At 58.9% G+C, this 26,599-nt stretch overlaps 1 protein-coding gene across 1 annotated transcript; it reads left to right on the top strand.

Annotated features, from left to right (window-relative positions):
• The first annotated feature begins 13,202 nt into the window (after window positions 1-13,202).
• LOC142049385 (nuclear receptor ROR-beta-like) lies at window positions 13,203-25,994 on the top strand. Its single transcript, XM_075077066.1, has 10 exons — window positions 13,203-13,337; window positions 20,864-20,949; window positions 21,050-21,191; window positions 21,551-21,964; window positions 22,385-22,506; window positions 22,947-23,079; window positions 24,093-24,200; window positions 24,590-24,700; window positions 25,074-25,186; window positions 25,750-25,994. Exons 1-10 carry the CDS (start codon window positions 13,331-13,333, stop codon window positions 25,909-25,911), a joined length of 1,398 nt encoding a protein of 465 aa, XP_074933167.1. The 5' UTR covers window positions 13,203-13,330; the 3' UTR covers window positions 25,912-25,994.
• Window positions 25,995-26,599: the final 605 nt, after the last annotated feature.

The following is a 26,599-nucleotide window of genomic DNA, read 5'->3' as shown; positions in this document are numbered from 1 at the left end:
AACCGCAGTGAAATTGTCTTAGGGACACGAGCACTGGGTTTGGGTTGTTTGGGAGAGAGGGGAAAAACCTCCCTTCCCTCCCCAAACTGCGGCAGACCAGGAGCTGCTGAGGCTCCCTGGCCCATCACTGAGCACCATCCCCAAAACTGCTCCCTGGTGTGATGCAGGGTGACCTGAGCTGGAATGGGGGGAGAAGCCAGAGCAGATCTCTCGGAGCTTTCTTCTCCCCTGCTCTTTCTCTTGCCCTCTCTCCACATTAACGTGTTAACTTTGGCCAAGAGCTTTTCCCACTGACCTACTGATCTTTCCTTTTTCAGTCCCTGGAATTAAGGGATTGCTGGGATTAACTTGTGCTAAAGCCTCCAGATCAGCTCTGGAGCGGGATGCCCAGGTACGGGTGCAGCAGGCAGCCAGGGGCATTGACCATCAGGACAAGGAAGCCAAGCAGTGGCTGATGGCTCGAGCATGGGCCGGTGGGTGCAGCACCCCATGCTCAAGCAACTCGGGTGCTCTTGGCTCCTGCTTCTCCCCTCCCCAGGGTTTTGGACCCACTGCGGTGTGCTGGTTTTGGCTGAGAAGGGGTTAATTCTCCTCACTGTGGGGGGCGGCTGCCTTTCCAGCTTCCCGCGCTCTGCCGCGGGGCGGGGGGGGGGGGGGGGGGCTGGGAGGGGCGGGGCCATGGTGGGGGCGGCTGACCCCGACTGGCCAATGGCAGGTTCATTCCGTACCACGTGACACCGTGACCAGTATATGGGGGGGGGAGGGGGGGAGGGGGGGAAGCGGCGGCAGTTTGCAGCTCGGGAGCGGTGTGGTGTTGGGTGGTGAGAGGTTTCTTTCGGTGGTTCCTTTCCCTCCCCCTCGGCTTTGCGCCTCTCGTTGTTCTCCTTTACATTGCATTTCTGTTGTTGTTTCTTTTAACTTTAATTATTAAACTGTTCTTATCCCGCCCCACGAGTGTTACCCTTCTGATTCTCTCCCCCATCTACCGGTGGGGCAGTGAGCGAGCGGCTGTGTGGGGCTGAGCTGCCGCTAAACCGCGACAGTCTTTTTGGCGCCCAACGTGGGGCTCAAGGGTTGGAGATAACAACAGCTGCTGGTCACAGCACCATGTTGTCCTTTTTGCAGTTGGTGTTGAAGATTGGTGTTGGTTTGTTTAGTCTGCTGTGTTCTGCTGTGATTAGTAACCTTTTGCCTACAAGATTTGTTATACAAACACTCGTTTTCAGCTTTATCTGGTATTTGGGGTTTTTTCTGAAACTGTTACTGTACTTTGGATACCACCTTGTTGAGGCAATTAGCAATTATACCTCCTCCTCTGAGAGATTTTATATGGAGGAAATACAGAATAGTACCTTTGCAACTTTGTTCTATGATGTCTGTGCCTTTGTTACAACAACCTTTTTGTATCTTGAACATCCTTGGGTGGTTAAGGTGCACTTATTGTTAGTTTCTGGGCATGTTGTTTTGGTTTTGACTAAGCAACTTAAGAATATCACCCAGAAATCTGCCCCGAGGCTTGATAGTTACGAGTGGCAGGGCATGTGGGATAGCATGGGCAAATACCTAGGGCAGTGGGCACCCCCAGTGTTTTGGAGTTTCACCCCTGAACAAGTGCAGAATCCTGAAAAACTAGTAGAATATTTGGAGAAAGTATGTTGTTACCCTGGGAACCCCAGAGAGACACAGATCACTGCAACATGCTGGGGCCTGGCCCATGCATACCGAGCCCTGCTCAACAGTATTCAGTGCCCCCAGGGGGAAGAGAATGTCTCTGGATTGAAATGCAAAGTGACTGGCACTGTAGTCACTCCAGCCCTGAGGACAGGCACTGCAGCCACTCAAACCCCCACAACAAGTACCAGAGCTGGCTCAGAAAATAAACCCGTACCAGTATCAGTTGCCCCCATACACAAGACGAAATATTGGAAGTGGACATCAACTCGTTTAGAACGAGATGATGAAAAAGCCGGGCCATCATGGGGAGAGGAGGAAGAAGTCATAAATGACGTAGAGACCACCCGATCCCTGTCCTTGAGTGAGTTGCGAGATATGCGAAAAGATTTCAGCTGTCCTTCAGGTGAGCACATTGTCACCTGGCTGCTCCGATGCTGGGATAATGGGGCCAGTAGCCTGGAACTAGAGGGAAAAGAAGCCAAACAATTGGGATCCCTTTCTGGGGAAGGGGGCGTTGACAAAGCAATTGGGAAAGGAACACAAGCCCTCAGCCTCTGGAGGCGACTCCTGTCTGGAGTGAAGGAAAGGTATCCCTTTAAAGAAGATGTTACATATCGCCCGGGAAAATGGACAACTATGGAGAAAGGCATCCAGTATCTAAGGGAATTAGCTGTGCTTGAGGTCATTTATGGTGACCTGGTTGATCAATGGTCATCCAAAGATCCAGATGAAGCCGAGTGCACACGACCCATGTGGCGGCAGTTTGTACGGAGCGCACCATCTTCGCATGCAAACTCATTGGCAGTGATGTCCTGGAAAGATGACGAGACACCAACGGTGGTGGAGGTGGTTGATAGACTCCGGGATTACGAAACAAATCTCTCTTCTTCGCTCGTCTCTGCTGTGGAGAAACTATCCCAAGAGGTCCAGCAACTCAAAGAAGATCTGTCCTGCTCCCCACCTCGACAGAGCAGTGTCTCAGCTGTTAGGAATAAGCGTCCTTTGGCTCGAAGGAGGGGATACACACCACGGGCCACCCTATGGTTCTACCTGCGTGACCACGGAGAGGACATGAGGAGGTGGGATGGCAAGCCTACCTCGACCCTACAGGCACGACTACATGAACTGCAAGGAAGAACAGTCACTCAGGGAGGCTCTTCCAGGAAAGCTGCTGCTCCAGTTTCCAGTGAGCAGGTCCCCAGACAGAGGAGTAGAAGCGCAGATTTTATTTCTGAGCGTAATAGAGGGACTCCTGATTCACATTTACAGGAAGTGAGTTGTGACTGCCATGATCAGGACTAGAGGGGCCCTGCCTCCAGCCGGGCGGAGGAAAGGGATAACCGGGCTTACTGGACTGTGTGGATCCGATGGCCTGGCACGTCCGACCCACAGGAGTATAAAGCTTTAGTGGACACCGGCGCACAGTGCACCTTAATGCCATCAAACTATAAAGGGGCAGCACCCATCAGCATTGCTGGAGTGACAGGGGGATCCCAAGAGCTAACTGTATTGGAGGCCAAAGTGAGCCTAACTGGCAATGAGTGGCAGAAGCACCCTATTGTGACTGGCCCAGAGGTTCCGTGCATCCTTGGCATAGACTACCTCAGGAGAGGGTATTTCAAGGACCCAAAAGGGTACAAGTGGGCTTTTGGTGTAGCTGCCTTGGAGACGGAGGAAACTAAACAGCTGTCTACCTTGCCTGGCCTCTCGAAGGACCCTTCTGTTGTGGGGTTGCTGAAGGTCGAAGGACAACAGGTGCCAATCACCACCACAACAGTGCACCGGCGGCAATATTGCACCAACAGAGACTCTCTGATCCCCATCCATGGGCTCATTCACCAACTGAGGAGCCAAGGAGTCATCAGTAAGACCCACTCACCCTTTAACAGTCCCATATGGCCAGTCTGGAAGTCTAATGGAGAGTGGAGACTAACAGTAGACTATCGTGGCCTGAATGAAGTCACTGCACCGTTGAGTGTTGCTGTGCCAGACATGCTAGAACTTCAGTACGAACTGGAGTCCAAGGCAGCCAAGCGGTATGCCACCACTGATATCGCTAATGCATTCTTCTCAGTCCCTCTGGCAGCAGAGTGCAGGCCACAGTTTGCTTTCACATGGAGGGGCGTCCAGTACACCTGGAATCGACTGCCCCAGGGGTGGAAACACAGTCCTACCATTTGCCATGGACTGATTCAGACTGTACTGGAACAGGGAGAAGCTCCCGAACACCTTCAATACATTGATGACGTCATCGTGTGGGGCAACACAGCGGGAGAAGTTTTTGAGAAAGGAGATAAAATAGTCCAAATCCCTCTGAAAGCTGGTTTTGCCATAAAACAAAGTAAGGTGAAGGGACCCGCGCAAGAGATCCAGTTCTTAGGAATCAAATGGCAAGATGGTCGTCGTCAGATCCCAATGGATGTGATCAGCAAAATAGCAGCCATGTCTCCACCAACTAGCAAAAAGGAAACACAAGCTTTCTTGGGCGTTGTGGGTTTTTGGAGAATGCATATTCCCAATTACAGTCTGATCGTAAGCCCTCTCTATCAAGTGACCCGGAAGAAGAATGATTTCAAATGGGGCCCTGAGCAACGACAAGCCTTTGAACAGATTAAATGAGAAATAGTTTATGCAGTAGCTCTTGGGCCAGTCCGGGCAGGACAAGATGTAAAATATGTGCTCTACACTGCAGCCGGGGAGAATGGCCCTACCTGGAGCCTCTGGCAGAAAGCACATGGGGAGACCCGGGGTCGACCCCTAGGGTTTTGGAGTCGGGGATACAGAGGGTCCAAAGCCCGCTATACTCCAACTGAAGAAGAGATATTGGCAGCATATGAAGGGGTTCGAGCTGCTTCAGAAGTGGTTGGTACTGAGGCACAGTTGCTCCTGGCACCCCGACTGCCAGTGCTGGGCTGGATGTTCAAAGGAAAGGTCCCCTCTACACACCATGCAACTGATGCTACGTGGAGTAAATGGGTTGCACTGATCACCCAGTGGGCTTGAGTAGGAAACCCCAGTCGCCCAGGAATCTTGGAAGTGATTATGGACTGGCCAGAAGGCAAAGACTTTGGATTATCACCAGAAGAGGAGGTGACACGTGCTGAAGAAGCCCCACTCCATAACAAACTGTCAGAAGATGAAAAGCAGTATGCCCTGTTCACTGATGGGTCCTGTCGCCTTGTGGGAAAGCACCGGAGATGGAAGGCTGCTGTATGGAGTCCTACACGACAAGTAGCAGAAACTGCTGAAGGAGAAGGTGAATCGAGCCAGTTTGCAGAGGTAAAGGCCATCCAGCTGGCCTTAGACATTGCTGAACGGGAAGAGTGGCCAGTGCTCTATCTCTATACTGACTCCTGGATGGTGGCAAATGCCCTGTGGGGCTGGCTGCAGCAGTGGAAGCAAAGCAACTGGCAGCGCAGAGGCAAACCCATCTGGGCTGCCACATTGTGGCAAGATATTGCTGCCCGGGTAGAGAACCTGGTTGTAAAGGTACGTCATGTGGATGCTCACGTCCCCAAGAGTCGGGCCACTGAAGAACATCGGAACAACCAGCAGGTAGATCAGGCTGCCAAGACTGAAGTGGCTGAGGTGGATCTGGACTGGCACCACAAGGGTGAACTATTTCTAGCTCGGTGGGCCCATGACACCTCAGGCCATCAAGGGAGAGATGCAACATACAGGTGGGCTCGTGATCGAGGGGTGGACTTGACCATGGATGTTATTGCACAGGTTATCCACGAATGTGACACATGGGCTGCAATCAAGCAAGCGAAGCGGGTAAAGCCTCTGTGGTATGGGGGACGATGGCTGAAATCTAAATATGGGGAGGCCTGGCAAATTGACTATATCACACTCCCACAGACCCGCCAAGGCAAGCACCATGTGCTTACAATGGTAGAAACAACGACTGGCTGGCTGGAAACACATCCTGTCCCCCACGCCACTGCCCGGAACGCTCTCCTGGGTCTTGAGAAACAAGTCCTGTGGCGACATGGCACCCCAGAGAGGATTGAGTCAGACAAAGGGACTCATTTCCGAAATAGCCTCATAGACACCTGGGCCAAAGAGCACGGCATTGAGTGGGTGTATCACATCCCCTATCACGCACCAGCCTCTGGGAAGATTGAACGGTACAACGGACTGTTAAAAACTACACTGAGAGCAACGGGGGGTGGGACATTCAAGCACTGGGATACACATTTAGCAAAAGCCACCTGGTTAGTCAACACGAGGGGATCTGCCAACCGAGCTGGCCCTGCCCAGTCAGAAATCCTACATACTGTGGAAGGGGATAGAGTCCCTGTAGTGCACGCAAAAAGTATGCTGGGCAAAACAGTCTGGGTTCTTCCTGCCTCCGGCAAAGGCAAACCCATTCGTGGGATGGCTTTTGCTTGAGGACCTGGGTGCGCTTGGTGGGTGATGCGGGAGGATGGAGGAGTCCGATGTGTGCCTCAAGGGGATTTGATTTTGGGCAAAAACAGCCAATGAACTGAATGGCACAATGCGAACTGCTATATAACATTGTGTGTCACCTCTGTGTTGTATCAATGATATCAGAGTACGAGCCTCCCAACCCATGGAAGATCAACTGTGAAACAAGCAAAGTGCAGCAGTGATGGAATGATGACTGACTCGGTATGCAGCAACCCAACGCCACACACACCATCTCTCCCACCCTGAAAGCCTGATACGGCAGATGGAGCCCAGAGTCATGGACTGGGTGAACTCAATGGATGTTTTAATGGACATTTTACAGGGAAGGTCCATGAACTAAGGGAATGATGTCTGTGTCTTATGTTAAAGGATGGGAAGGGGAGGGGTGGTGGTTGGTACGGTTGTATTGCATCATATGGGACCTGGGCATGGTGCAAATGGTATGGAATAAGGGGTGGGGAATGTGCTGGTTTTGGCTGAGAAGGGGTTAATTCTCCTCACTGTGGGGGGCGGCTGCCTTTCCAGCTTCCCGCGCTCTGCCGCGGGGCGGGGGGGGCTGGGAGGGGCGGGGCCATGGTGGGGGCGGCTGGCCCCGACTGGCCAATGGCAGGTTCATTCCATACCATGTGACACCACGACCAGTATATTGAGGGGGGGCAGTGGCAGCGCGGGGGCGGCGCGGCGTCGGGTCGGCGGGCGGCTGCGGCGCGTGCGGTTTGTTCCGGCGGTTCGTTCCCCCTCTCCCCTCCCTTCCCCCCTCCCCCGGGGCTTTGCGCCTCTCGTTGTTCTCCTTTACATTGCATTTCTGTTGTTCTTTCTTCTAATTTTAATTATTAAACTGTTCTTACCCCAACCCACGAGCGTTACCCTTCTGATTCTCTCCCCCATCTACCGGTGGGGCAGTGAGCGAGCGGCTGTGTGGGGCTGAGCTGCCGCTAAACTGCGACATATGCGGTCAGGGCTGAGCACCCGCCCAGGTGATGAGGAGGGTTACGATGCCCAGTAGTCTCGCAGGGATGGATGGGTGCTTTGAGGACCACCTTGCACCCAGCCTGTCCGGTGCTGTCCCAGCAGCAGGGATGCGATCAAGGGTCTGGAGCCAGCTGGAGCTGTGCAAGTCTGCAAATACGGCTGCCATGGCTGCCAAGCCTCTTCCTCGGGAAGCAGCTGGTTCCCACAGCAGAACCCTGAGTGGGCAGCACCGTCCCCCTTCCACCAGCCCCGGCCCCAGGGTCCTACAGCCGTCCCCAGTCAAGCAGCGGTGGGGGGATGCTCCCGGCACCTGCACAGCTGCTCCGCTCCCAGCTCAGCCCCTGCAGACTTGCCGGGCAGCTGCCTGCACCCTGGCTTTTCTGTCTGTCCCTGGGGTAATGCCCCACTGTCACCAGTCCCCAGAGCCCTCACTGCCTGGGGAGGGGCCTGGTCACCACCTTGGTTGAGCCAAGGGCTATATTTTTTGCAATATTTTGACAATATTCTAGTTTGGGGTGAAAAAAAAAACAACAAAATATCCCCTTTCCACCCCAGTTTGGAAACTCCCCCCAAAGGCAGTCTGCTTTTCTGCCTGGAGGGAGACCCCCGGGAGTCCCCATCCCGTGTTCCCCTGCTGTGTGCCCATGTCTGCCCTGGGTCCCCCATTGCTTGCTGTTGGGTGCAAGAGAAGCAGCATCACATGAAACTCAGCAATTTTGTGGCTGGGAAGTTCAAAAAGATGGAGGCGAAGAGGGGGGACGGGGAGGGGAGCAGGAACAACCCAGCTTTGAAGGTGCCTGGAGATTAACTCAAGGCCACGGTGAAGGCTCAGAGACTTTTACAGCAAAACCTCATTAATGCAGGAGCGGGGGGTGGGTGGGGGGGGCAGGGAAATCTTCTAAGCAGGAGGAAAAGTGTTTGATTCAGCAGAAACAAGTGGGGAAAAAAGCCCCCTCATGTCCCCCCACTCTGCTTTTATCTGTCTCAGAGGGATCAGGGTGGAATATGAAATCTGCCCCTTTCCTCTTTCCTGTTTATCTCCTAATTATTATACTGGAGATTTGGCAGCGCCGTGCGGCGCCTGAGCCAATGCCAAGTGGAGGCAGCGCTGCCTGAGCCAGGGGTGAGTGTGGGGGTGAGCCGCCGGGGAGCCCTTCTGTACCCCCACACCACTGGGCTGAGGCTCCTGGGGCAGTGGGGAGAGAGGGGGGTGCAGGGGGGGCCAGGACCCTCCTTCAGGTGCCATTATCCAGGCATCATTTGTACAATGAGGTGTACCAGGGCTCAGCAACCCAGCCCTGGGGGGGATGACACCTTCGTCCCCTCCCCAGGGACCCTGGAGCCCGGTGGGGTGAGTGGGGCGATGGGCTCAACAGAGGGCGAGGGCGGCAGGGGGGCGGAGGCCAAGCTCCCCATGAGCAAACCCCCCTGGACAGATGCTGCGGCAGCCCGCGGTCGCCCAGCACCTCGGCCCACTGACCTACTTTGAGCATCACTGTGCTGTGGGTGTGCAGGGATGGGGATGGGGACAGGGATGGGGATGCCACACTCCACCTAAGGTGATGCTCCATCCCACCCCATGGGCACCCACAGCTGCTGCCCAGTGGGGTCCAGCCTGGCCATTCCCTCCCCACAGCCCCTAACAAAGGCTCAGCAAACACTGATTGCTTGGGACCCCCCTCAGGGTTCAGGGTGAGACCGAATCCCCCTTCCCCGGCAGCTCTGCTGGCCACAGCTCCAATTAGCCTCCTTATCCTGCGTCACCCGCTGCTTAAGGGCCGGGTAATTGCTGTGGCGTTGGATGTCCCTTGTAGCCGCGTGGCAGCAGCTATTGCATAAGTGCCTGGCAGGCGTTACGTGAGTGCGTCAGGCCAGCCCTGGGGCTCCAGTTACACCTGGACCTGCTGCTCCCCGGCCCCACACATGCCCTGGCCACGGGTGGGGAAAGGGACAGCCTTGAACGGGCTGCAGGACTTGGGGACACACCCCGCTGCTGCCTTGGTTTCCCCCTTCTCCATGCTCTGCTTTGCACCCACCACCAGCCCTGGTGTGCCCGAGCAGCACCCACCCAGTGCCACGGCCCCATGCCATAGCCCCACGCCACAGCCCCACACCACAGCCCGTGCCAGCCTTTGCATAATGAGCACCATGGGGCAGTGACTCACGCTGCTTCGGCAGGGCCACATGCCCAACGCCATGCCAGACCCAGCCGGCTGCTGGCCATTGGCGCAGGCGGCAAAGCCATGTCTCGTCCCCCTGATCTGAGGGCACCGGCTCCATCCGACACAGTGGGGGGACCCTTGTCCTGCACCACCAGAGTGCTTCGGCCATGGGGTTAGGAGGAAGGGTGACACTGATGCCATGGAGAGGACAAAGCAGTGGGGCCTGGTCCCTGAGCCTGGTTCTCTGTGGTGTTAACCCCGCAGCGGGGGGGCCATGTTAAGGCTTGGTGGTTGCAAGTGCCACAGCTCCCCTGCTGCCCCCCAGTTCCCACTGCCTGTACCCACCCCCTAGCCTGGCACTTGGGGACAGGACCCCCGCCCAGCCCTGGGGCTGGGGGCTGCCACGGAGCACGCCCCCGTGCCAGCACCCAAGGATGAGGTTTGAGGGCACCAACGTTGTGGCCCCCGTCAGTGGGTTCACCCCATGACCTGCTCCCCGCCAGGCAGGTCAGCTGTTCCCAATGGGAAACTGAGTCATGGCGAGGCGAAGCAACCTGGCAGTGCCCACGGTGGGGAGCCCAGTGGTCTCTGAGGAAGGGTGAAGGGCTGTGGGTGCAGGATGGGGTGATGCTGGCTGGGCGGGTAGAGAGGTTCCCCTCTCGCTGGGTGGGGTGTGAGCAAGAGCAAACAGTGATTAAGGTGCAGTGGTGTCATCCCGAATTCCTGCTCACCTCCAGGCCAGCCAGGGGCTGACTGAGCCGACCCTGGCAGGAGAGCTGTGCCAGCAGTTGCTGCTTTAACATGGCCACGGGCTGGGAGCACCCCGGCCAGCATCTGTCCTGGCCCTGACCACAAAGATTTGGCAGCGAGGCTGGGCCGGGGAGGAGGGGAAGGAGAAGGGCTGGATGGTGGCAGGGTGGCAGAGTTTTTGCTTCTTATCCTTTCCTGGTGGCTGTCTCCTCCTCGTGCTGCTGATGCTCAGGGCTGCTGGAGCCACCTGCAATGGGCTGGATCCAGCCACACTGGACATGTCCCCTGGCATCGCCCAGGTGGGTGCAGCTCCCGGACACTGAGCCCGGTTCTGGCAGTACCCAGGCACGGGGCGGCAGCTCTGGCCCCTCTGGCTCCACTGTTCCCCCATCGCTGGGAACGGCACTGGTCGATGCCAGTGTCAGCTCCTCAGCTCTGGAGCAGCACCAGGCTCCGCATCACAGCATGTGGAGGGGGAGGCAGTTTTTATGGGAGGTTCAGTGACCTCCAGTGCTGCCACATCCAAAACAGCCCTGGGCAAGGGGAGGGGAGGCACCTCCTCTCTCAGGAGCAAATGTTACGCCAGGGGCTCAACCAGCTCCAGTGAACTGGCTCCACCTTGGTTCTGGCTTTGCTGGCACCAGGACCCCAATTTAAATCTGGCCAAGTCCACAGGGTGAGGCCCTGGTCAAGATAAAAGGGAGTCCTGCTCTGGCATAACCTCTTCACCTCTACCCCTGTGGCCCCAAAATCATGGGGCTGAGTCCCAGACCTGCAACACACCTGGCACCTGCTGCCCCACGGGCTGTCCCCACTCAGGTGGCCCCGCAGCATTTCCTTCTCCCCCAGGACTTTCCCTGGGCTGCGCCAATGCCTGTCGGCGTTGGAGGTCGGGTGTTGCACACAAAGGGTTAAGGAGCCGGTGGCAGGGAGTGGGTGCGTGGGTCCGGCATTGCTCACAGCAGGCGTGGTGCCGCTTATGTAACCTCATACTTTTGGGTTGCGCTGGGGCACTCGGGGAGTATTTTTGCTCTCACTCTGATGCGATTCAGCCACGACTGTCCCAACAGCGACAATCGGGGCTATGCCAGTGACCGCCTTTCAGGAGGGGCGAGTTCACTGGGGCCAGACCCTGTGTGCCCCAAAGAGTCACTGCGTTGCTCCCAGTCTCAGTTTCCCCATCTGTGAAATGGGGATAATGAGGCTGACCTCCTTCAGGCAGCACCTGTGACCTCCGGGAACGGGCAGTGGCCTCACGCTGTGTGTGCTGCTGGCACAGGGGCTGCCCCTACCCGGGGCCGGTCAGGATGTGTGCAGGGGTGGGATTTCACTGGCCATCCAGGGCTGTGCTTGCAGAAATCCCGCTGGAAGTGGAGCCTGTAAAGACCAAGGCGACACATCGCCCCGTCCCATCTGCGTGCCCATCCATGCGGAGTGCAGTGGGGAGGAGGGAGGAAAGCCAGGAGGAAAGAGCAAATCCGAATGGCAAGAGCAGTGAACCCGTTCCCAATCGCCATCAGCAAATTCATGTCAGACAGCAGCACTGGAGCGTGGCGGCAGCTCGGCCCCTTCCACTCCCCGCACCCCTCCGCCCCCCGCCCAGCTGCTGGTGCCCCCCACCCCGGCCGCTGCCACTCCTACACCGGAGTGGAGCAAGGCTGTAACTCAGCACATGGGCAGGAGCACAAAAAGTGCCACCATGGCTCAGCTCCACCATCCATCTGCTGCTGCCGCCCGCCCACACAGCTGCGGGGGGTCAGTGCCAAGAGCAGAGGGGAGATCCCCTCTGCCACTGGCCCAGCGGTGTCCCTGTGCCCACGGCTCAGCCCCAGGCGTTGGGTTGGATGTGGGTTGAAATCATCCCCTTCAGCCATGCTTAGATGGTTTAATTTAAGGGTTTGGGGGCCATGGTGACCCCTAAAACCCCCAACCACGAGGGCAGGGGGGAGTCCAGGGAGGAGGCAGCAACGTCATGTGTGTGATGGTGGCGGCAGCTGCAGCTGTGCCCATGGTGGATGCCGCATGCCCATGGCAAATGTGGTGTCCATGCCCACAGCCATGACTGCTGCCGCGCTTGTGCCCATGGCAGATGCCACATCCATGCCTGCGGTGGATGCTGCGTCCATGGAGGATGCCATCGCCATGTCTGTGGAGGATGCTGTGCTTGTGCCAATGGTAGATGCCGTCTCCACACACAGCAGGTGCCCAGCCCAGCGCCACCATCCCCAGGGCCCAGGCACATCCCTTCGTGCTGCTGAGCACCGCATCCCGCGCACTCGGAGCCCTGGACCGGCCATGACACAGACTAGCCGCCTCCACCCCTGTGACGTGGCACCACGGGGACTCTGGTGGTATGGTGCAAGAGTCACCCTGCAAACCTCAGCCACAGGGCTTTGTCCTGTGCCGACACCTCTGGCACTGCACCACAAGGTCTCGTTGTGTGGTCCAGAGCCAGCATTTCTTTGCATTTATTATGGGACCATGTTGGAGTACCCTGTTACCCAGAGTACGACCCCGGGCCCCAAAGCCCTCTGCGTGCAACGCAGCGCAAAGGACAGGGTGGGAATGGCTCACTGCCACCTCCAAAGCTCCCTGCTGCGTCCACCATGCACTTTCTGAAGCACAGGTCTGCTAGCCAGGACGTCCCCTCCGACCTCAGCGTCTGCACCCTGCTGTGGGGACGTGTTGGGGCTGCTCAGGGGTCCCCATGCTTCCCACATCCCCCCAGCACTGGGTGTCTGCGCCTTCTCCAGGGTCCCCCCACCCTGTCCTGCAGGGAGGTGAGCATCCCTGTGCCAGGTGGGGCACCCTGGGGGGGGACAGCGGAGCCGTACGGGGGGGGGGCGGGGTGAAGCAAGGCGGTTCAGTGATTCAGCGGGACACCCAGCCGGCTCCATGCCTGGGCGAGCCGGGACAGGCCGGGCACCGGCACGGCCCTCCCAGGGGCGGGCAGCACCCGGGGGGTGCAGCGCCGAGCACCCCGCTGCCAGAGCAGCCTGTCCCCGGCCATGGGGCGGGGGTGGAGGTGGTTGTCGGGCAGCCCACGGGGCAGCGCCCGTGTGCAGCGCCGAGCACCGGCGCGGCGGGAGCGATGGAGATGGAGACGGAGGAGGAGGAGGAGGAAGGGCAGGAGGTGGGGCTGGAAGTGAAACCGATTTGAGGGGGCGGGGCGGGCTCGTCATGTGAACGGCCGCATGTTCGGGCAGAAGTGGGTCAGCGGCGCCGCGGAGGAGCAGGTGCTAGAGCCGCCCGGTGCCGCCGCTCCCGCACGGACTCCGCACGGACCCCCGCGCCGCCCCATGCGCCCCCCGGCGTGCCCCTGAGCGCCGCCGGCCACGATGCGAGGTGAGCCCCGGGTTGGGGGGGGTGGGTCTGGGGGTACCGGGGGGGGACCGCCCAGCTGCGGAGCGGCAACAGCAAAAGTTGTCCCCGGAGGGGAACGGGGAGGACACCGCATCAGCCCCGCTGGGGACACGGGGGGACCCTCACCAGCCCCGCGGGGGGATCCGGGGGGACGCGGCATCCCCGCCGCCCGGGTCGGTCCGGCGCCTTCAGCTGCCCCTTTCATTAGGAAAAAAATTCTTGTTTATTTTGCTTCGCTTTCCGACGCCGGCTTAGACCCGATCTTAAGCTTTTCCTCGTATTAAACACCTTAACCTTCTCTTCAATATGTTGCTCCCACCAGGGTTGGATTTATTGAGGGGGGGGGTTGTCCCTTTTCCCTCTCCCCGGGGCTTTGGGGGGCGGTTTGGGACCGGGCCGGTGCGGCCGGAGCGAGGCTCCTGCGGGGACGGGCGAGGGACCGGCCGCAATTTCGGATGCCCCTTATGCAGGGGAAGGGCCAGTTCCTGCCTGATTTCATCCGTTATTAAAGGCGATTCCTACTTTTCACCCCTCCGCTTTGCAAAGTAGGCGGTTGGGAGGAGGAGGATGGAGGGAGGAAGGCTCCGGCGGGACGATCCACCGGGGCCCGGTGGTGGTGACGCAGCGGTGGCCGGACCCAGCTCTCCCCGAGCCATTTCCCGACTGAGCTGCTGGGAGCACGGCAGGGACCTGACGCTATGGGGTGGGATTTTTATCCCCCTTTAAAGCAGTTTTCCCTCATTGCCTGCCGTGCCCGAGCCCTTCACCCCCGCCAGGACTTGCTTGTGCACGTCTTTAGGTGTGTGTTTTGGGTGTGTGTATTTAGGTTTATTTTTGGATACGATATTTAGGTGCATTTTTGGGTGTATGTATGGGGATGTACATCTTTAAGCTCCTCAAATGGGTTTTTCTCCCTCCCCAGCGCAGCTGTGGGTGCTGCGGCTCCACTACCTGCCATGCTCTGGTGTAATGGTGGGGCGAGGGTGAGACAAGCCCCCTGCATCCCCTTCCTGCCCCACGCCATCCTGGTATTTCACCTTTATTAGTATGGAGGGAAGCATTAATGCCTGCCTAATTAATAACACTGCCTGGCTCTTATGTAGCGCTTGCACAGCTGGCCCCGGGCTTAATAAGCAGCTGGGTGAACTTTTCCTTTCTTTAAAAATTCCCCCCCCCCGTTACTCTGCGTTGGCCGCAATTAATGGCCAAGACCCCCCAATATCACATCATTTTCCCCATCGGTCATTTTTCCTGTAGTCCTGCCTGGTGGAGGGTCCCTATCTCTCACTGAAGCCTAAGTGCTGCATGGTGATGCTGAATCAATTAAATCTTTGTTTTCTTCCCCAAAACTGCCTCCACTCTGCCCATTTCCCCAGGGGCCACAGCAGCTCCTTGCTCCTGTCCTTCCCTGCACCAGGGCTGGACGAGAGGCTTTGCCTTGTATAATCCTATGGGGTTTCCAGCCCTCCTGCTCACTTGTTTTGCAAGCAGCGTGGCAAGGAGCGTGCAGTGGCTCAGCAGTCTTTCCGACTTGTCCTAGTGACCTAGATCTGTCATTGGAAAAAACAGAGAGGGTGGAGGAGGAGCTTCCCTGCCTGTTTAGGCAGCGTGCGCATGCTAGTGCGGGCGAGGACAACTGGCACCCATCGACCCTTCCACACGATGGCTGAGCCCTGACCCCAGGTGCTATGGAATGGGGATGGATGTCTGTGCCCTTCGCCTCCTGAAAATAAAGTTGGAGGAGAAAGGTGGCTGCTGGCAATGTGGGGTCCCAAGGGTTCCAGCCAGGATTTGGGATCCTCAACCCCCATAACCCCAAGGAGCATCAGCACCTGGAGGGGGAAAGTGAAGTATGGGGAGACGTTGGTCCCTGCCCCCGTGGGTGGCAGCGGGTTAACCCCGCAGCCCAGCCTGTGCTGGCAGCATCCCCTGCCTATCCTGCCCGTCCCTCCTCCCTGTCGCATTTAACTTTGAACTCCACAGTGGCTATTTAAAGAGCTGCTAATGTCTAAATCACACTGGGTTTATTGGATGTGGTGAGCAGAGCCGCTCTCACTGCCTTTATTTAGCCCCACGGAGATAATTCCCCCCCCCCCCGATTTATCTGCAGGGCTGGGGGGGGATCTCCCACCCCAGCCCGGTTTCTCCCCACCCTGAGCTCGTGGCAGGTCCCCCTCCCTGCCGCCACACCTTTGCCACCCTCCTGCACCAGCCAAAGTGCAAAGGGCTGTGTCCCGTGCCGGCAGTGCTGGCCTTGGAGTGGTGCTGCGCAGTGTGGGAGCTGGTGAACTGCAGGAGCTGGGTGGCCTTGGGGGAGCCTCATCGCCCACCCACCGCTGCTTGTGGGTGAACTGCTTACTATGATTTTCAAGCCAGGGACACGCACTGCACCACAGGACAGGGAAAAAACAGCACCTTACCAGGGATTGGGGTGGCTACAAAGCCACCAGCCACATGGCCATGAGCAAAGGTGCCTGGGGGTCACCGTGGGGCAGGGGGAGAGCTGCTGAGCCCTGTTCTGGCCCAAAGGTTCCAGGAAATCTCTGCTAATCAATTAAGAAACTGGTTCCCACCTTCAGTATCACAGCCTGGCACAGGGCCAGAGTTGTGTAATTTAAATTTTCCTTACTGCCTGCATGGCCCCAGTCCCGGTGCCCCTGCGGCCTGGAGCCCGTGCTGTGAACATTACACCGGGGCCGTGCCAGCTGCATGCTGCAAACTGCCCTGGCCTCACGCAGCCCCAGCTTGTTTGGCGTCACCCACGGGGTGCATGGATGGGGATGGGATTTGCTGGCGGTGATAGCCAAAATGTTGGGATGCTGGGGGTCCCGGGGCGCTGCAGCACGGGACCCTGTTTAAAAGCAAAACCAACAGCAGATTTAAAGGGGTGATTGTTCCTTTTATTTACTTATTTATTCCTCCTCTGCCACCCCTAGCCCATGGCCACCTTGCCAAAATACAATGGCAGCTAATTGCTGTGTGGAAGTGTTGTGACTCCCAGTGCTGGGATCGGAGGTTGTGGGAGGGAACGAGGGAGTGGAGCCGGGTTTTGGGGCAGCAATGGGGAGGTGGGATGTTATTGTAAGTCCCTGTGTATCCCCATGCAGCCTGGACCCATCCTTCTCCTGCTGCCCTGGGTGTACCAGGGGGATGCTGAGCCCGGTGAGGGGCTGTGCCCACACCCCTGCTTCACCGGAGGGGAGAGGACAGTGGTGGCAGAGCATTGGAGTGTCCCGGTTCCCCGGGCTGGGGTGGTGAGGGAGGGCGGCAGGGCTGCTGCTAATTACCAGAGGCGCCTGTCCTGCGGCATCGATCGCAGCAGCAGGATGGGGCACAGACCTACTTTCCCAGCAGGTTCACTGAGTAATGAGCCATGGCACTGGGGAAGCCGCCTGCCCCGGCTCTCATCCCGGCAGCTGGGGGGGTATTTGGGGTAGGGACAGCCATGGGGGCATGGAACCACCTCCAAAACACCTGGAGCTGGGCTGCTCCCCCCAGCCCTGGCAAGGGGCACCTGGGCCCCAGGGGAGGCTTTGTTCCTTTGGCCTCGTGTGGCCCACCCAGGGGAGGGGGTGGCCATATCCTGACCCCAGCCCCACGGTTGAAGGGTGCGTGGGCTCACCCTGGGGGGTGTCTGTGCTGAGGGCTTTGCAGGGACCAGCTGGTGCTCCCCAGAATGCCCCCCCAGGGGTCCTCACCCCTTGGTGGGGGGCACCCAGCCCCATCAAGCTGGCTGGAGGGGGGGCAGCTCCAAAAAGCCTCTGGCAGCAGCAGAATCACAGCACGTCCCAGGGCTCAGTGGGATGCTGAGAGTTTTGGGGTGATCCCCCCTGCCTGAGGAGTGAGAAAATATGGCCAAGGGGAGGGATGGGGATGAGGAGGAGGATGGGGCCACCCATGGTCCCTGCACCACAGAGGGAGGGTCCAGACTCCTGTGGCTGGATCCTATGGGGCCTGCCTTGATTTGGGGTGCAAGAAGGATGCCTGCCCTCAGAGCAGAGGCGATGGAGAGGAGGGTGTGCTGGTGCGGGAGGAAGGCCAAGTCTTGCTCTGGGGAGGGCAGCTCTGGCTCTGCCAAAACCACCGGAGCTGCCTGCCCAGTTTGGGGCAAGAGGTGGTGGGCTGGAGGGGACAGGGGATACACAGCCAGGTCTGGGGGGGTGACAGGGAATGTGGGGATTGCGCAGGGACGGACCTGCAGCCCCCACAGAGAGCTGCAGCTTGGGGCAGCAAACAGGTGTCCCCAGCTTCAGGTATCACCCCTAAAGGCCCTATCCCCAGCGGCAGGAGGCCGGGGTGCAGCTGCAGTTCTGTCCTGGTGCGGCCACGGCCGCGGGAAGGGTTAACAGCCATGGTGTTACACAAGCATGTGGGGCCACGGGCAGAAAGTGTGTCAGTGGGACAGGATGGCTTCAGCCACGGGGCCACATGCAGCCACCGGACCAGGGGCCAGTTGCCGCCAGCACAGCTGAGCCCCATGGCTGGACGGTGCCGTGGTGCCACTTACATAAGGACCGGCTGGTGGCAGCAGGCCGGGAGTTGGGCAAGAAGTATTTACAGTGGGAGGAGAGCAAATGCCACATCCAGGACATTTTAATTGCCAGCTGGAGGTTTTTTTTTTAACCCCTTTTTTTTTTTTTTTTTCTTTCCCCTGTTTTAGCCCTGCTGGCCCCAGGGAGGAGTTTCGCTGCCTCCCCACCCTGGGCAGGGGGACAGGGTTTGCCTCCACCTAAATAAACCCCCCGGGTTGCACAGCATGGCTGATGCTTACAGAGTTGTGGTGGAGGACGGAGGAGCCCAGTGCTCCAATGGGGAAACTGAGGCACAGCTGGGGGGGCCATGCCCGGGGTGTAGGGTCTGCTGTGATGTTTCCCCCCAGTCGTGGTGAGAACTGGGGGATGCGGCGTGCTGCTGCAGACACCCCACCAGCACCCATACCCCTCCCCATTCTACTAGGTTTGCCCCAGGGGGTATCTAGCCCCCATGGGGGTCCCGGGGGAGACATGGCCATGGCACGAGGGGATGTTGAGGGAGCTGGCGCGGTGATTCAGCTGGGGCTTACAGAGCCGCAATTAAATGCGTTTCTGGGCTGTAATTGCCATTGTGCTGGGGTTATGGCCATATCTCCATGTCAGTTATTTGGGGCAAACCTCTTAGGAGTGGGTCAGGTGCTGGCTGTGGGCATGGCCGTGTAATTAGCAAGATGATAATTAGAGTCCCAAGAGGCTGCAGGCACACGGCAAGCGGTCAGGGCTTCTCCTTCACAGCATCCAGGGGTGATGCTCAGCTCTGGAGGAGCCAGCACAGCATCATCCCCACATACCCTTAACTCTGCCCACATGGCTACAGGGGTCTTTTGGGGGGCTCTCCTCTGCCTGGGCCTGGGGGTGCGGGGGCAGGATTTGGCCACTGGCATCACACGAAGCCATCGCCATTGTTGGGAGGCAGTGAACAGCTTTCAGGGCCCTGTGGGGCAAGCGGAGCGGCACCCTCAGGCTCTGCTCGGTGGGTGCCGGCGGGTGCGAGGGCCCTGCTCAGCCCGGCTGTTTTGTCAGGCGCGCGGCGCTGGTAATTGCGGGGGGCCAGGAGTATCGGCTGCAGGCATGAGGGTACGGCGCACCAGTGATGCATCACCCCAGCGCTCCCGGCGGCTGCAATTACATTGCATAACAAACCGATGCTGCTTCCTGCCGGGGGTGGCATCACCTCCCTGTGTCCCCCATGGTGCCACCACCTCCATTCCATCCCTGCGCTCCTCCCCAGGCAACAGGGACAGGGTGCCGGGGCGGGGAGGGGTCCCCACGGTTTGCAGGTTGCACCCCTCACCAGCGGCACGGGCGAAGGTGGCGGTGGGAAATGGGGAATTGGGGGGTGTCTTGGTTGTCAGAGCTTGCGGGTGACATGGGGGCACTGGCACATTGCCCTGCCCATGCCTCTGTCCCCCTGCCAAAGGGGTGACCCCAGGGCTGTGATGCCAGTGCAGAGCCGGGGCGGGCGGTGGGGCTGGAGAATGTGAGGATGGGAGGATGCCCTGCCTGCTCCCTGCCAGCCCCGGGCAGGTGGCTCTGCTGCCCCAGGCCCAGAAGTACAGCAGAGGCAAGGGCAGAGGCTTTGGGGAATGGCAGGGGTGGGATGTGACCCCCTTGGGTCAGGGGTGGATGACAGCACAGCCCTGGGAGAAGCCCAGCCCAGCAGCCCTGAGAAGCGGGGGTGAACCCCAAAATCACCTGGTCCATTTGTGGCAGGAGCTGAGCAGCGAGTCAGTGGATGGAGGAAGGATCTGTCCCTCTGCTTGCACCCAGGCTTGGGGCAAGTCTTTCTCCCAAATGGCTGGAGCAAATCTGCCCTGGGGGGGATCAATAGCATTCCTGGGGGAACAATGGCTACCCCACTGTGTGGCAAGGCTTGCACTGACCCGACCCAGCCCAGCCTCCCCCAAAGCAGCAAGGGACCCTGGGGCACCGCTGGGTGCCAGGGTGCAGGTGGGGCTGGCTGAGCACCAGGGCTGTCACCCACAGAGGTGGCCAGAGCCCCCGCCAGCAGCAACCCACAAAACATGTCCCTCGACCAGAACTGGTTGCTCCCAGGGGAGGAGAGAGGCAGAAGGGAATTACCCAAACCAGGGATTTGACAGGCCCAGGAGATTTGAAATAACCATAATCTGGCCATGGGGGTTATTTTGGCATGGCGGCGGCTGCCCAGCACCCTCAAGAACGACACCAGGCTGAGCCCGGCTGGGGGGCCTGGGGACTGGAGTGGGGATTAGAGGGTGCAGAGATGCCGGGAGGCATGTATGAGTCCCGGGGGTGCCACGCATTCCCCCCCCGGCGCACACTAGGCAGGCAGAGCCAGCCCAGATCTGGGGCAGCTGGAAAATGAGGAGGACAAAGCCTATTAGCAGCTCAGTGCCAGCGAAGCAGAAGCGGGGAGGGAAGCGGATTTGTGAGTGGAAGGGGGCCAGGACCTTGAGCCAGCGATGGCTATATCAGTCCTGGGTTTTCTAAGGAGCTGCCTGGGGGGGTCATTGGTCCCCCAGACCCTCAGCTTGTGCCAGAACCCTGGCAGGAGAGCGTCCATGGCTGCAGGGACAGGGAAGGTCCCTGTGCCAAGGATGTCCCTGTCTGTGGTGCCCCCCCTTCAGTGTGCACACACTGGCTGAAAAATAAGAGGAATGATTCCAGAATGGGGTCCTGGGAAGGCTGGTGCACAAACATGCTGTGCTCTTGTAGCTCAAAGGGCTTTTCTACCCATCTCTTGGTGCTGGAGAGGATGAGGGAGCGGATAGGGATACCCCACACCCTGTGTGGCCCCTTTTGGGGTCCTCTTTGAGGCACAAGCCTCCTTGTGGGGTCTGTGGGAAGGGCTGAGCTGCCAGCGGGTCCAGATCTTGTGCCTCAGTTTCCCTAGCAGCTGAGCAGGGCTGCGGCTGTCGCGGAGGGAGGGCCACCTCCCTCGTTCGGTTCAGCGGTTGCCATCATTAACTACTGTGGTTTTCCCCTCTGCCGCAGCCCAAATTGAAGTGATCCCATGCAAGATCTGTGGAGACAAGTCCTCAGGGATCCACTATGGTGTTATCACCTGCGAAGGCTGCAAGGTGAGCCCAGGCATGCCCGGGGATGGGTGCTGGTGGGTGGGTGGCTGCAGGGGCTAACATCCTGCTGGGCGCTTTCCCAATGCCTCCCCATCCCACACAGGGTTTTTTTCGGAGGAGCCAGCAGAACAATGCCAGCTACTCCTGCTCCCGGCAGAGGAACTGCCTGATCGACCGCACCAACCGCAACCGCTGCCAGCACTGCCGCCTGCAGAAATGCCTGGCGCTGGGCATGTCCCGCGATGGTGAGTCATGCCCAGGGTCCCCAAGGGCCTGTCCGCTCCTCCTTGGAGCGAGTTGGGCTCAGGGCTAGAGCTGCTTCCCCTGTGAGGCCAGCCAGGCGAAAGGAGGGGTTTGGAGAGCAAGAAATGCTTTTGCATTTTCCACGGGAAAACTTAAGTCAATTCTGTTCTGTTCGACCCAGGGTCGGTGGCAGGTAGGGGGTGCATCTGACAGGGCCCCTGCCCCGCTCAGGGCTCATACACCCCCAAACCACACTCTCCCCTGGGAGCCAGGACCCTTCCCAGGGCAGGCGGGCGATTGTGGCTGCTGCTCTGCAGGGGCAAAGCTGCCCTGATGCAGCCACTCTCTCCTCCCCGGGCAGCGGTGAAGTTCGGCCGCATGTCAAAGAAGCAGCGGGACAGCCTCTATGCTGAGGTGCAGAAGCACCAGCAGAGCCAGGAGCAGAGCGGCAGCACCAAGGATGAGCCCGAGCCCCTGAGCCGCGTCTACACCACCAGTGTCAGCAGCGGGCTCTCGGACCTGGATGACATCTCCACGCTGTCGGATGGGCTTCTCTTTGACTTCCCCCTCACCCCTGATGGCAGCAGCACCTACTACAACCTTGACCTTCTCGCCTCAGCGCAGCCCTCGCCTGACCAGTCCAGCCTGGATGTGGCTGATGCCACGCTCATCAAGCAGGAGTCCATCTATGAGCTGATGCTGGAGCCAGCCCTGTTCACGCACGGCGCACTGGAGGGCGGCCAGCTGCCTGCCGATATCTCCGTCCTCGAGATCGGTGAGTGTTGGCGTGGTCCCAGCACAATGCCGGGCACACGCGGGGTGTGCAGCCCCGAGTGCCTTGCAGGACGCATCCAGCCCTGGGTGCCTGTGCAGCACTGGGCACGCTCACAGCGAGGGACTGACCTGGCCTCAGCTCTTGGAGCAGCCCCAAGCCCATCCCCTCCTCCAGGCTGAGCACTGATGGAGCTCGGTGCACCTGAGGTCATGCAGAGTGTTCCCCCCCTCTGCCCCAGGGATGGCTCCCAATGCCCCATCTGTCCTCAGATCCCTGTGACATGGCGTGTGAGTCCCTCTGCCCCTCCACCTCCCTCCTGAGCAGCCCCCCAGAACACCCGTGAGGGGACAGCATCGGGGTGTGGGGACGGGGAGTGGGTGGGGTCCCTGGGACTCACGGCCCACTGCCCTCACCTTGCAGACCGGGTGGCCCAGAACGTGGTGAAGTCGCACCTGGAGACGTGCCAGTACACGACAGAGGAGCTCAAGCGCCTGGCGTGGAGCCTCTACTCCCCTGAGGAGGTCCGCACCTTGCAGAGCAAGGTGAGCCCTGCTGCCACGGCCTCCCCAGCTCCCCGCCACGGCCTCCCCAGCTCCCCGCCACGGCCTCCCCAGCTCCCCGCCACGGCCTGCCCAGCTCCCCGCCATGGCCAGAGCCACTGCAGCCCTGGGCAAGGGGCACCGCTGTCCCCTGGTGCTGCGCTGAGGCAGGGAGGAAGGCGAGGAGGATGAAGGGGGGTTCTTTTGGTGCTTTGGGAGCTGGAAAAGCCCAGTTGGGGACGATGTGGGGGTGTGGGTGGCCAGTCATGTCCCAGTTGTCCTACTGGCATCACCCCGTGTGGGTGGCACGGCACCTGGGTCCCTTCCCTGCCCCGTGCAGCAGGGATGGGGGGGGACAGTGGAGCCAGGGTGATGTAGTGGCAGCAAACCCCAGGTGACGGGGTGGCGGTGAGCCCTAAGGGACATCCCTGCTGTGCCGGCAGAGCTGCGAGGCCATGTGGCAGCAGTGCTCGCTGCAAATCTCCAACGCCATCCAGTATGTGGTGGAGTTTGCCAAGCGCATCGACGGCTTCATGGAGCTCTGCCAGAACGACCAAATCATCCTCCTGAAAGCCGGTAAGAGTGGGGCCCCTGCCGGGGTCCCCCTCGCATTGCTGCCATCCCCCTCACATCCCTAATGCGTCTCCAGAGTAGCAGCCCTGGTGCCAAAGGCAAATCCCATCTTTCTCTTGGCTAGTGCTTTCCTTTCCAGATCTCCCCTCCCTCACTGCCCCAGTTGCCCTTGGGCTTGACGTCCTTCCAGGCTGGAAGGAGTTTAAGATCATTTTTAAAGGCAATGGTATAGAGAGGGATGCAGGGAGTGGCCACCCTGGGCAGAGGGTTTTCTCCGTGGTCACCCTCAAACAAATGTCACCCAGAAACCGAGATGGAAACAAGAACAGCGAGTTTTCCCTCAGGAAACGGGGTGCCAAACCCAAAGGGGAGCAGGGAGGGAGGAGAGGAAAGGATTGGCCTCGTCTCCCAGCAAGAGACTGGGAAGAAGAGGACAACGGCAGCGCACACCCAGGTCCCCCACCCATCCATCTGCCTGAGCCGGTGGCGCTGTGCCTAGACGAGGAAGCTGAATGTGCAAAAGGCCCAAAATGCCAAAAAAGGTGGAAAAGCTGCCCAGTCTCTCAGCTTTCGAGGCTGGGGGAGCTAAGCGCCTCACCCAGCACGGGGGATGTGTGCCAGCGTCCCAGCAGGGTGTCGTACCCCAAAGCCAGAGCTGGCTGTGCCCGACACGCTGGAGTTTAACTCATTCTTTCATTTCTTCCTTCCATTCTTTTTATTTATTTTGTTTTCACCCTCTCCTCTCTTGGTGCTCCACCATGACCTCGATCACTCTCTGTGTCTGGCTGTGAATGCCTGGATAATATTTCCCTTTGCTGAAATATTGTGGTCACAATTGGTAACTCTAAAATAAAACAAACTGGATTTATTGGAATAACCATTCTGCTGTTGGGAATGAACAATCTGGACTTCAAACTTGCACTGGGGGCTTTCCTCTTTGTTCCATTTGGTCCTGGGGTGATGGAAAACCCCCTGCCTTGCCCTGCCCTGCCCCGCGCTCTCTCTGCCTATGTCAGGTTGCCTCGAGGTGCTCCTAATCCGCATGATCCGTGCGTTCAACCCGTTGAACAACACCATCCTCTTTGAGGGGAAGTTCGGCGGAGTACAGATGTTCAAGTCTCTCGGTAAGAGCGGCTTCACTGCACATCTCTCGGGGCTCTCTCCTTTCGATACCTGGACAGGGCTGGGGTTTGCAGCCAGGTGAAACGCAGCATCCCTGCAGCTGGGCTAAATCCCTGGGGCACAGAAGGGGGTGAGACCCACCTGCACTTGCTCCCACTCCCGTTGGGATGAGGTTGATGTGTGCCGTGGTCAGGACCTGCTTTCTGCCCCAGCCCGAAGCTCAGCCGTGCTAGGCATCCTCTGCTGGGGACCCTCTTTCACCCATCTCATCTCCCAAAAGCTTTCCAAGCCCCAGGTGCCACTGGGGTCAGCCAGTGGGTGGGATTGTGGGGGTGCTGCTGGGCAGTGTGGAGCTCTGATGTCCCCCTCTTCCCTGCTGTCCCCCCATCAGGCTGTGATGACCTCATTGGCGCTGTCTTTGAGCTGGGGAGGACACTGTGCCGCCTGCAGCTGTCAGACGAGGAGCTCGCCCTCTTCACCGCCGCTGTCCTGCTCTCCCCAGGTATGGGGTGCTGTGGGGGGGACACGGCAGCCAGGGCTGGCCAGGGAGATGGGGTCTCGTGCCAAAGCTGGGGAGAGCTGGCCCTTAAATCTCAGTGCTGCTGGATGATTTAAGTTATTCCTGGGAAAGGAGGTTGGGGTAGAAAATGCATCTAAAAATGCACAAAATGCATCTGCCACAACTCCTCAGTGGGAGGAGGAGCCACGTCCCCTACAGCAGGGTGGGAGGGGTGAAGAGGGGCTGCCTGACTGTGCCACCATCCCCAAAAACATCCTGGAGAGCAGGAAAGGTTAAAAGAGCAAGAGGCCACCACGCCATTCCCAGGGGACACCCCCATGCCAGCACTGACCGGGCTGACGGCCATCTCCTATAGATCGCCCGTGGCTGACTGAGTCCAAGAAGGTGCAGAAGCTCCAGGACAAGATCTATGTGGCCCTGCAGCATGAGATCCAGAAGAAACACTCCGCCGAGGACAAGCTCTCAAAGGTAGTGGCGCTGCCTGCGTGCGGCGCAGGGAGCCTGGTTGGGGCATGGCACATGTGCCACAGGGAGACGTCTGAACTGGTGGATGTGGCTGTGCTAGAACTTGTTAGACACACAGGGGTGTTTTTTGGGGGGGCAAGCCCTGGGACCTGTTGAAGGTGAATTTCTCTTTCTGAGGGCCGTGCATCTTGACGGCAGTGCAGGCAGGGGCAGCCGCACCGTAGGCAGCCCTGTGCCGCTGAGCCCGGCAGTGCATTGGGCAGTGGGGGTTTGGGGCAAAAGGAGACATTTCAGGAATGCTTTGAGCACAATGGTGATGGGACGAGGACAGGGGGCACTGTGGGGGGCTCCTTGCACCCTCCTGCAGAGATGTGGGTTTGGGGGCAAGGCCATGTTGCTGCCGGGCTGCCCGAAGGTGGGGGGTCCCCACTGGTCCCCCCAGCGCCGGGCAGAACCAGTAGTCCCCAAGCCCACCTGCTTGTCCCCAGGGGAGGGGGAACAGCGGCATGAGGGATGCTGGCTGGGAGCTGAGTGGTCACCAATTCCAGCTCCTCCTTTCCTCTCAGATGGTTTCCAAGCTGCCCTTGATGAAGACCATTTGCAACCTGCACTTGGACAAGCTGGAATTTTTCCGTCTCCTGCACCCAGAGACTGCCATGAACTTCCCACCCCTCTATAAGGAGGTCTTCAACTCAGAGCTTCATTACAGCGACCCACGGGAGAGCTAAGGCTGGGAGCCACCGGCCCCCTTTGAATTCCCCAAAATTTGGAGATGAGCTAAACTTCAGAGGTATTGGGCAGTTTATTTCAATCAAATAATCAAACTCGAGAGAACCTGGGGGGCTGGGGTATCTCCCTGGCCACGTTTCCTCGCTGTGGATTGCAATAGCTCTTGAATGTAAAGCACCTTGAAGGAAAAAGCAAACGGACTTTGCCATACCAGTGAAATGAATGTGAAATCTCTGCTCGGGAGAGGAGATGCTCCTGGCAGTGGTAAGGGACCAACGACTCCTCGCAGTGCACAGATCCAGGGGAGCGCACACCACGCACATGCCGCCGCACTCACGGCATGGCCCTTCCCACAATCCTGGCTGCACTCTCCATCTCTGATTTTTTAAATTATTTTTTTATTTTATTTTTTTACCCAAACACAAGGCATGGGATAAAGAAGGGGCAATGCAGACCTGGCCGGATAGGTATGAGCCAGGCCGGTGGGGGCAGCTTTGTGCTCCTGGCTGGAGCCAAGGAAAGGGTGAAGGCAGAGCCTTTGCTTTATTCCTTCTCCCATGGGGCATGGAGTAACCTCAGGAGCTCAGCCAAGAAAGGCCCAGCTGTGGCCGGGGGTGGATTCAGCACAGGATTTCCCCATGGAGGAGGCTGGTTCGAGGGAAAAGATGCCCAAAGTGGCAGGGGAAA

This window comes from Phalacrocorax aristotelis, chromosome W, assembly GCF_949628215.1.
Source record: "Phalacrocorax aristotelis chromosome W, bGulAri2.1, whole genome shotgun sequence".
NCBI lineage: Eukaryota > Metazoa > Chordata > Aves > Suliformes > Phalacrocoracidae > Phalacrocorax > Phalacrocorax aristotelis.
The sequence above is the reverse complement of the archived record's forward strand: the minus strand, read 5'-3'. Positions and strand labels throughout refer to the sequence as shown.